Source organism: Poecilia mexicana, unplaced genomic scaffold, assembly GCF_051168715.1.
Source record: "Poecilia mexicana isolate PSO_F unplaced genomic scaffold, ASM5116871v1 scaffold_2, whole genome shotgun sequence".
NCBI lineage: Eukaryota > Metazoa > Chordata > Actinopteri > Cyprinodontiformes > Poeciliidae > Poecilia > Poecilia mexicana.
The window spans coordinates 39,663,779-39,674,672 of NW_028263371.1; the positions used below are offsets into that span (position 1 = coordinate 39,663,779).

Consider the following 10,894-nt stretch of genomic DNA (forward strand, 5'->3'; position numbering starts at 1 on the left):
ATTTGGGTTACGCAGCAGATTGATCCAAAGCACAGAGCCACCCAAACACCAGTGGTTTAAAGGGGCAGCATAGCATGTTTTCCAGGCATGTCGTGCCATTTTATAGCACATTCAAGTAACTAGATTACCTTCAATCATAAAAATGCTGTCTATATCAAATATGACTGAAAAGAGATTTGACTTGACGCCTTAAAATTGGGCACCTGTCTCTTTAAGAAATCCTTGCTCCGACACCAATTTAAAAACTGTATTTTACATTTACTCATGTCATCTTTAACTCCAGATTTCCTACTTCATCGTGGAAACCCTCATCTTGAAATGTGCGACAAAGACGCAAGAAAACCAAAAAGATATTAAAGGCAAAAATTTATTTAATCTTTAAACAGATAGCAGGAGACAGCTCATTTATTTCTAAAATCATTTTGTGATACATAAACATCTCTGTATGTGCACATTGCATTTACTCAGTAGAGGGGGAAACTTAAGTAGAGCAAGAGGATCTGGTCTTGCGTTAAAGAAGAGATTAATAAAACATTTGTCGTGATGTGGCCATCTTGAATAAAGTTAAGAAATTCACATTTATAAAAACGACACTTTTTCCCTTTTTAAACCCTGCAGCCTTAGAAAAGGCAGAGGACTACAAATGGCCTGAAGATACACATGCAGCGGCGTCTTCGTACAACCCCTCCTCCCCGCCTGCACTCCCCACCGGATCAATGCCAAAAGACATCGTCGTTGAAACATTAGCACACCACAGGAAAAAGATCAACCCGGACCCCCACCTTTCCAACTTCAAGTATGCCCCCCCCACCCCCAGCACTTTCACAACTTCAAGTATTCCCACACCTCAGACTCCAAACCTTCAGTTTCATTACCATTTCTTAGGTTTACAACATAAGCTATGACATAAGTGCACTCAACATTCATCTATACATAGAAAAATAAAGGTAACAATAAGTAGCAGTAATAGTTATATCAATCACTTTACATTTCTTTTTTTTTTTCTTTTTTTAAATCCTTTTATACAACCGTGACGTGAAATCGCTGTACAACGTGGCATCGCATTCCCCACCCCCCCTGAGAGTAAATGTTCAAGTTTCTGTAGCTACCAAAGAAGCAAACAGGAACGGCAACCTTGGTTTGATTATTTAAATAATTTTAGTAATCGTTGATAACAGCAGTGACGCCTTCCCGCAGACCGTTGTGCTCAAGTGTGACTGGATTCAGTATGTACAAGCTTGGGGTCCATCATGTGCCTCTGGCTTCAGCCCGACGGCTGCTGGTGAGACACTGATGGCTTTCATCCTGAAACGACAACTCGTGTTAACGAAGCAGAGAGGAGGACTTAAAGGAAATCAATGAGCGCAGGCGGTCGTACTGCGCTACAATCAAAACAAAAGTTAAAACAAATGCCCTTTTTCACTCGACAACAGCCCCGGTCAGGACAGCTGACGCTCGGCTCGGTCTTTGGAGAGGATTCGTTTCACCGACCTCCATGTGCCTGTGCTAGAAGCGGGCGTCTCCAGCTGCCTCACGAACCGGCTGCAATGCAGCTCCGGCATTTGTACAACTTTGGGTCGTGGGTGCGGATGTGATTCCGAACATTCCTCAGTCTGAAGAAGGTCTTGCTGCAGAGCTGCAGAGAGAAGATGGAGGAAAATGAGTAAACGGACGGAGGCTTCACCGAGACTCCAGTGATGCAAGTCGTTTTGTAGCTGTGGAGCAACACAGAATTCTTTACAGAGGGGGGAAAATGTCATCATATTTTTCTAATTATTAATTTAGAATTATAGTGTTCCTTTTATTGTTAGTATAATTTATGTTGTCATGTTTTTCCAACATGACAACACTGCAACATTTGACTGAACTGGTCTGTTCAAGTCTGCTGTAGATCCAGGAACCGACTAGAGGAGTCACGGAAGAGGTTGATTTTGTCTCTTGTGAACCATTTCTGTGATGATTCGGAGATGTGCATCTTTAAGCAGGTTGGAAATTCAAAACAGAGACGATTCGTTCCCCCATTTTGATATTGAAGAAGTTCCAACCTTCTTCCATATGTCGATGACGGAGGCCACTGAGCTCAATGGGCTTTTCAAAGCAGCAGAAATGTTTCTGGATCCTTCCGCAGATTTATGACAATCCTGTCTCCGAGATCTACAGACAATTCCCCTGAATTCATGCTTGGTGTTTGACCTCTGACCTGCACCGTCAACTGTGCAACCTTATATTGACAGACGTGTGTCTTTCCAAATCAAGTCCATCATCGACTGAATTTACCACAGGTAAACTTTAAACTGTAGAAATATGTCAAGGATGATCAGTGGAAACTGTTCAATCCTGAGCTTCGAGGAAAAGGCTTACTTGTGTAGATGATGTCAACATCTAAACACAGGGACACCTGCTGGATATTATCGGAGGGTACGTACAAAACTACCACTGCACCTGACCGGCAAGGGCGCAGCCACATCTCCAACGCCAATCATACAAAACCAGCACAACGCCACGCCAGCAAGTAAACAAAAGTAAACTGACCAATAACATGTAGGCTTTGGACGTACACGTTTCCCCCTCTACAGACTCGTGTACAAGATGTTTTGACACAAAATATGTTTTTTCCTCCACAATCTTGTTACTGGTAAAGAGGGTCAAATAATAAAAAAAATCCAAAAACTATTCTTTTCTTTTCTTTTTTTTACTTATAGGAAAATTGCAAGCCACACACAGTGCGTACAGCTGCAGGCGACCCCATTTAAATAAACCAATTTTAACTCCAATGATCCATACAGATAAATTCAAGCAATATATAACCAATACTCTCCATTACTGAAACATAAGCAAAGGGAAAAAGATTCTTCTTCTTTTGTAGTTGCATTCAATGCTGAACTGAGCCCTAACCAACTAATAATGAGTGAAATATAATAAAGATGAATAAATAAAAACCTACAATTTGGCAGGCTGGAACATTTTTCTAATTAGAGTGAGTTAAACATATTTCCATCTTATTTGTAAAACATCGCCTGATAAAAACCATATTTTTGGGGAAGCAAAAGATCCAACAGTTTTCAGCTGCACATTGTTGTGTTGCTCCTTTTTATTTTAAAATGATGGTGCTAAATCTAAAAAAAAAAAAAAAAAAAAAAAAAAAAATTATATATATATATATATATATATATATATATATTTTAAAAACTTACTTTCACTTTAGCAGAGATCATTTTTGTCAGAAGCCATTTTGTCTCAACAATTTCTACACCAGGAAACTAAGTAAAAGCTTTCTTTTACATTGAACCAGCCATTCTTTTTTTCCAGCATGAGCAGGTGTGTAACTGGGCACCAGGATCAGCATCGTCCCTGAAACCGGATCCGCGATGCTGAAAGAGGGTCCGCGTACAAGTGGTTCTAGGTAACATCTAGGAGGGCTGGTTCTTACCGGACAGGGCCAGTGCTTTCCATCAATGTGCCTCAGCTGATGCATAATTAGGGCGTCGCAGTCCTTGTAGGCAGCCGGACATTGCAGACAGGCGTGGGACGCCTTTGGGACTTTGGGTGCTTGGCTCCGAGGCCCTCGGAGCTGCCTTAGGCGGGCTCGATGTACGGCGTCCAGCATGGTGCAGGTCCGGCTGCTGCTCAGGGTATGGACCTTGTTTTGTCTCTGCATAAGAAAAACCAAAAATTAAAGAATAAATAAAGAAAGAGCCTGTTTACAGAAAACATTTACAGAGTCAGTGTATTGGTTATTTGAAATCAGGTCAGTACTATCTTTTTAATGTCTTAAGGATTTCCAGATTAAATCACATTCCCAAAAATATTTACTTTATTTCCAGTCCAAATTTCGACTGGTCCTGGAGAATAGTAACTAAAACTGTATGCAGATGCTGTCCTGCTCATGAACGTAACTGATTTTGCTGTTAATTATGCATCCAAATCCCTAATTTTAAGACATTTCATCGAACTTGGAGGCCACATATTAAGTTTATGTGAATTTTCTGATACATGAGGTGAAAACTATGCAGACTCGACCACCAGACTTTGTCAAAATGTTTCATAGCCAGGCGCACATCAGCAACACTTTTCTGAGGCCATCGGAAAATATTTAGCAAAATTCTTCCAGGAAAAACTGATGGCATAAATATAAATTGGTTGGCTTCCCGTCACAGACCCAACTTTTAAAATTTCTAATAGGTTTCAGGTCAGGACTTGTGGAGAAGCTAATGATTTTTTTCTGGTTAATCCATTCTAACACACAATTCTGTTCAGATTTCAAGCCTCTGATCCAAAATGCTCTGCTAAGATGAAAACAAAACAAAACAAATTCTGCAAGTCTTAAGATGATTATACCAACTGTAAAGCAGGGTGGTGGAACCATCATGATGAGGGTCTGTTTTACTGCACAGTGGGTGCAATCATTAATTAATTACAACACACATTTTAAATTGTTCTTCTAATTCAAAGTCAGGCTCAAAATGAATTGCTCTAAGGTTTGCGAAGAACGCAGGTAAACAATCTGACCAGAACTGCGAAGCATCATTCAAACTGCCTTATTGGTTACCTTTGGCATCGTCCTTGTAGCTCTGGACCCAGCACATTTGTCCAGATGCGCTCTGGGTTCTCTGGACTTCAGTCCATGTCTCTGACTCTGTCCCTGCGTGACTCTCCTCTCCTCCCTTTTCACCACGCTCAGGCCCGGCGGACCCCTGGCTCTCAGCGTCCGCTGGGGAGACCCGTCTGCGTCGAATCTTTCCGGAACCTGAGACACGGAGCGCGTCAGACAGATGGCCACGCTCTCCTCCTCCTTCTTCAGGCCGGTCATGGAACCCCCTGCCGGCCGACAGAAGCTGAACAGGAAGCCAGAGTCCAGCAGTTTGATGGGCGGCTTGCTCTGACGTTTGCCCAGGTCTGGCGAGGGGGGGTCAGGGAAAGGTCCGACTGGCACTGGGTCGGCCGGCTCTTCTTTGATTGTTTTGTAAAGGGGGTGACTATAAATCGAGGGAGGAGGCGTATGCTCTGAAAGACCGTTGGGTTCAGGATCCTTCACCGCCGGTCTTCCTTCCTCTCTGGACTTGCCCCTCGTCTTGTCCTCCTCCTTTGTGGACGCCCGTCTCAGCTTGGCTTTCGCTCCCGGTCGGCTGCTGTTGTACCGGAGCGTTTTCACTGCGTCTCCGGCGACCTTTTTTCTGCTCTGCGTCGTCTGTGAAGGCAGGGAGTTTGGAGACGCGTGTCCGCTCTGTCCGTGCATGGACAGCCTCAGACTTGAGATGGAGTATTCAGTCGTTTCTGCTTTGATTTTAACCACGTTTCTTACAAAGGTTTTCTTGCTGTTGTAACGCAGGGGCTGCTGGGTACTGTCGCGATTCCTCACAGACCGCCTGAGTTCCCTACCACCAAACGCCGGCCTGGAGGAACATGGAAACAGGTCTGGTAAGACCACTTTACTCCTCATGCTCCTGTCGGAGGGAGGAATGCGCTGCTTGATGCTCTTCTGCCTCTTCGCTGGGATCTTCTCTGCTCTGGCGGATCCCAAACCCTTGGACTTGACCGACTTTTTGAGGAGTCGAGTGTTGACGGGGTCGCAGAGAGGAAGTGTCAGCTTCATGTCTTCGTATGAGGTACCGGGGGATGAAGAACGCGGTTTCCGTCGCTTGGTCAGAGAGTAGTTGTTGGCTTTTAGCTTACGGAGCCGCTTCTTTTGCTTCCAGCCGATTAGGTCTTCGGGTCTGGGAAGGAGAGCCGTCCTCTGGAGTCCCAGGACATTCATGAGCTTGTACTTCTCCTGCGCTCTTGCGTAATCCTCCTCGTCCTCCCCGACCTCCTCCACCTCCTGCTTCACCCTCACCGGGCTGCAGGACGTTCCCGGCCGCGACCTGGACGTGCATGACAGTTGGGCGACGGAGTGGGACTTTCTGTTCTTCTTAGGCGTCTCCGGCTTAGGTAGGAACCTCTGAACCTCTTTGGCGGCTCCGGGAGAGGAGCGGAGAAGACGGGTGCTCGACACCGAGAGGGCCGAGTAGTTCTGTGACCGAGTGGCGACGATGACGTGGCGAGGTGTGCTGGCTTTTTTGGAAGAGGGAGACTTGAAGTCCATGAGCTTCATCCTGTGCGAGGGACTCAGAGGGAGGCCGTTCTGAACTTGGGATTTTGGCATTCGGCGCAAGTTGCGCTTAGGACTTTCTTGTAAAGACTCATCGGACGTCTCTAGTGTTAGACTAAAGCGTTCATTCATGTTCTCTAGCTTCAAGAGTCCTTCCCTTTGGTGGTGACGGTGCTGGCTGAACGGACCGCCGTGAGCTGAGCCGAAGGCCTTGCCGGGAGCACGGAGATGATGCTCCTGCTCTCTGAGGAGGGCAGAGCAGGCTTCCACGGCCGGCCACATGCCCAGGTGACGCGCCATCGCACAGACTTCTGGGAGATCCTCCTGACGAACACACAGGGTGGACGAGTAGGAGAAGTCCAGCAGAGACAAAAGACTGTCCTCACTGAAACCTGAAATAAGACGATGCTAAATTAGTAGAGTAGTTGATATGGAAACACCAGACAAGGTTGGAGATAAAAAACAAACTTCTGCTTCGAAACTATGGCTGCACTCCAAGATAAGGATTCTCCAAGCCCGTCTGTCGATGAGATCTCAAACTGACCAGCCAGCCTCATCAACACACTGAGAAACACCTCATCTCTGCCTAAGACAGATTATATGAAAGCAAGTCGAAACCAACACTGCGCTTTCATGCAAAGGCAAGAAAACTGAAGTTAGTTTTCTTGCCTTTGGTTCTATTTAAGGGTGAAAATAATTCAGAGAAGAGTAGCTAAAAGTATCTAAAAGCAGAGCTTGCATTTGCTTCCAAGCAAAAATGTTACCAAATTTCATCCCACAACATCAAAGTGTCAACTCAAGACACACAGTACCTTTCAAAGATATCCATACTTGGATTGAGTTTCTTTAAAATCACCTTGCTGCAACCACAAATTTCACCATTTTTTTTAATACACCAACTCAAGATGTTATAATTCATTGAAATTTATTTATAATTTTCATTTTTTTTTGCTAATAATGAAAAACAAGTACCATGTGTTTTATGCATTTAGCCTCATCACAGAACAGCTGGATTTATATTGAGGTTTGTTTACACACAGGTTGACCTTCTTTAAGAACTTGTTTTCACTTGGTTTTATTTTGCATGAGAGTGAAAGGGGCCAAAAACAAATGCAAATCACTTAAAAGTTTATATTTGCAACAATGTTGAAATTCACATTAAAATTCATGTTTCCCAGCAAATAAAATGTCCATAAATAGCCTGTAGGCTGTTCTTGCCCTAAAATATAAACACTTCTTCAAAACATTGCATCTCTGACAAAAAACAACAAGAATTGTTTGCAGAATATCTGATCTGGACCCCTTTATGAATAAATATGTTAAACGTGGAAAAACAACTGATTTTTAATCAAATGTAACCCATCTCTTTTTACATACAACCTTTTCCTGTAATCAAAAGAAACACCTACACTGATTCATACTTTATATTTCTAATCTTCTAAATTAAAACAGAGGCTTTCTTAACCATTACCAAAGAGAATCATAACATCACAACGCCCCAAGTCACGAATGTCGACATTTTAAATTCCTACCAGAGAGGTCTATGTCTGCTTTCTTGCTCGAGTCCATTTCGGCCAAAACCTCATGAAAGTGATCGCTGACGGCGGCCAGGACGGCTCGGTGAGCTGAGAAGGATCCCCCGTTGGTTCGAAGGGTGATGTCACAGAACTGGCCCGCCTCCCTCTGACTCCTCAGCTTGCTCAGCAAGTCGGCGCCGTGTGACGGTACTGTCTTAGATACACGCCTCCTACCATCGAAGCCCTGAGAGGCAAAAAAAAACAAAACAGCGAGAGACAAAGGATGAGACAAAAACTTCACTGCAGAAAGAGAAGGGTGAGAGAGAAACCACCAGAGAAACTGACAAGAAAGTCGTGAAATCTAACATGCAGAAAATGAGACGCCTGTAAAGCAGATAAATATTAAAATGTCCTGTACTTACCGCTGATGTTTTACTGTGCAGATTCTTACATTGTGGACAGTGCAGGACAAAGTCTCTGATCTGGAAATACATTCCTGTGGGGGGGGGGGAAGAGCAGACATAAAAACACCTTAGAATAAATAAAAACAGACAAAGCAGGGGAGTTACAGAGGGACAGAAATAGATCAAAATGTTTAATAAAGTGTCTAAACTCCAGAAACGAATGTAAAGTTGACTTTTCACATTCTATAAATTAAAATGTGACATACTTGAAGACACTACGAAACAACCAGGTTACAGAGGGAAGTTTGTAAAAAAAGGTCTCCGAAGGACAAAGACGCTTGGTCAAAACAATTTTTTTTTCCCTTTTTCAGATTTACATCTGCTACATCAACCAGAGGGGGAAAAACACATGAACCCTAACCCTGAGTCCAAAATGGGAAAAGAAAATTATGTAGTTCACTCAAAACAAAGCGCAGTTTCCATCCATCAAAATGAAACGCGGTGCCTCGTTAAAATAATCACGCCCCTCGAGTGTTTTCACAATTTCTCACAAGTGCAAACTCGAATGTGTTTTATTAAGATTTTACATGACAGACACATGGGATAGTTCATTAACGCAGTGGAATGCAAAATCAATCATTTGTCAGGTCTTGTGCAAATGATAAGTGCCTCATCTGTTATATTCAACCCCCTTTACTTTGATAACCTTATATACAATCCAACTCCACCTACTGATTTCAGAAGTCCCTCCAAAACATCACATCGCAACAGCCATGATCCTGGAACTGAAACGTGGTGATGCTCAAGTATTTTGAAATTTATAAAGTTACAGTCCATTTTTGGGGGGAACAACATTGAACTGCTGCTCAGGGGATGTATTAAACCTACCATGCAACAATTCATATTCACTTATTTATTGCTCTACCTCTTAATGTATTGTAATTTCCATTAGTAGAAGTATGTCTGGTTACAAAACTGGCTCTAACCCAGGCGCCCACAAACTTGCAAATCCGCCCCCATAGTTTTTAGTGTGGACTTATGAACGCTGAATAAATAAAAAGTTAAAAATTCAAAAACAATGTATCCCTTTCCTTCCATGACACACTACTTTGTGTCAGTGAAATCCCAATAAAACACAAAGTTTCAGCTTGCAAACAAAACGGTATATGGAGAAAAAAAAATGGCTACAAGCGGCTCAGAAACCTGATGTAGGCTTTTTATCTTTTGCATAAAATGCGACCAAAGTTAGCAACATCAAGAGGAAATAATAAAATGTGTTTGTTTTTCAAAAGAAACTGGCTCGATGACGAGAGAAACAATGACATCAGAGAAGCAGAAACATTCCCGTAATGCTGCTCAGGTGTTAACATACCCTCCCACCAGTAGTTCTCGGCCACGCATTTATAGGTCTCCTCCAGGGAGAGGTGGCGCTGGCCGGGTCGCCGCCTGTGGAAGGTGGAGATGGCCTCTTGCCTCCGATCCTCACCCAGAACCTCCCGGTAGTTGATGAAGCCCCTTTCAAACTTCCTGCGGTACAGCAGCCCGTCCATCACCTCAAAGTTAGAGGATCCTCGCCCCGCAGACTCGATCCCGTGCTTGGACGCATAAACAGTGCAATCGCCGTCCATTTTTTTTTTTAACAAGTTTTTTTTTTTCAGTTTTAAATAAGGAACTCGATATAAAGTGTGGTTATCCCACCCAGATTAAGGACGGCTGAAGAAAGGGGGTCAAAATGACCTGAGACAAAGTCCGCGTGGATGTGATGATAGAGACCCCCTGACACAGCAAACCGATCAATCCGCCTTGATCTAATAAAAACGTGAGTCAATCAGTGGGAGTTAACAGAACCGTTTCCCATTGTCTCTTAGAAACGCCTGTTTAAGCTCAGATAATGAGGACCTCTCTCTGGATGGTCCTGCTTGTGTTCAAGCTGTCAATGAGAGCATCACTTCCCACTATCCAAACAGTTGTGGCAAGCATACCTTCCCATCAGTAGTTACACTTCCACTTTCTTTCTTTCTAGGCTCTTTTCCTGTAAATAACATTAATTTAAAACGTGCGAATTCATACCCTACAGTGGGTTAAATAAATACAGTTAAGTTGGGGAATCGCGCCAACTACACCGAGGCAAGTGATGTAAAGTCCCCACAACGACGTAAACTAGGCAGGCTTCGCCGCCAGTCTCCCACCGACAGCCCGTCTTCCACGTACTTCAAGGGTCGGGAGTGGCCTCCGGGGCTGGACGACGGCGGGCAGCCTCACCTCCCGGCGATAACTTGTGATTCCTTCTCGCCAACTCGACTCGGAAGCAACATGATGACGCAGCTATCAGCTAAAGCATCGCCACTTGAAACGACCTAAAAGCGAGGTGGACCCTCTCTCTCTCCCTCTCGCCGCGAAAGGCTCCGAAATTTCACAAATATCCGCCTTTCGCCCTCAAAAGCCAACTAACAAGATCCGATTAGGCCCCCGACATAGTTAACACCGCTTCTGTAGCCACGAAGGCGCTCTGGTGGGCAAATAATCCAATTTTTCTAACTCGTAACCTTCTGTTTGTTGCTAATCAGCAGACTATCCAAGCCAACTGCTCCCCGCCTTCACACAAAGACCATTAGTAGAAGCTTTAAAGAGACTCCACCACGCGAATTCTGATTGGCTAAGAGAGCTGCCAATCATCTCAGCTCTCTGTCTGTAGCCAGCAAGGTAGGTTGTTCAGTCACGATGCCAATTTCCAAGTGTTTGTTTCACTTGCTGCTAAGTCGTGTAAAACATTATTTTGAACAAAAAATACTGAACTTATGAAATCATATAACATGTCGTGTTTATATATAAAAACGAAACGCCAAGTTCTTTTACTAAGACGCACACTGCTGAATTAACATTAA

The 10,894-nt window shown here is 43.8% G+C and overlaps 1 protein-coding gene across 1 annotated transcript; it reads right to left on the minus strand.

The window, feature by feature from the left end:
• Nucleotides 1-353: 353 nt before the first annotated feature.
• On the minus strand, nucleotides 354-10,628 carry LOC106921893 (uncharacterized). Its single transcript, XM_014993893.2, has 7 exons — nucleotides 9,382-10,628; nucleotides 8,028-8,101; nucleotides 7,621-7,849; nucleotides 4,550-6,480; nucleotides 3,431-3,652; nucleotides 1,492-1,636; nucleotides 354-1,305 (listed from the first exon to the last, which is right to left on the minus strand). The coding sequence occupies exons 1-6, from the start codon at nucleotides 9,635-9,637 to the stop codon at nucleotides 1,532-1,534; spliced, it is 2,817 nt and encodes a 938-aa protein (XP_014849379.2). The 5' UTR covers nucleotides 9,638-10,628; the 3' UTR covers nucleotides 354-1,305; nucleotides 1,492-1,531.
• Nucleotides 10,629-10,894: the final 266 nt, after the last annotated feature.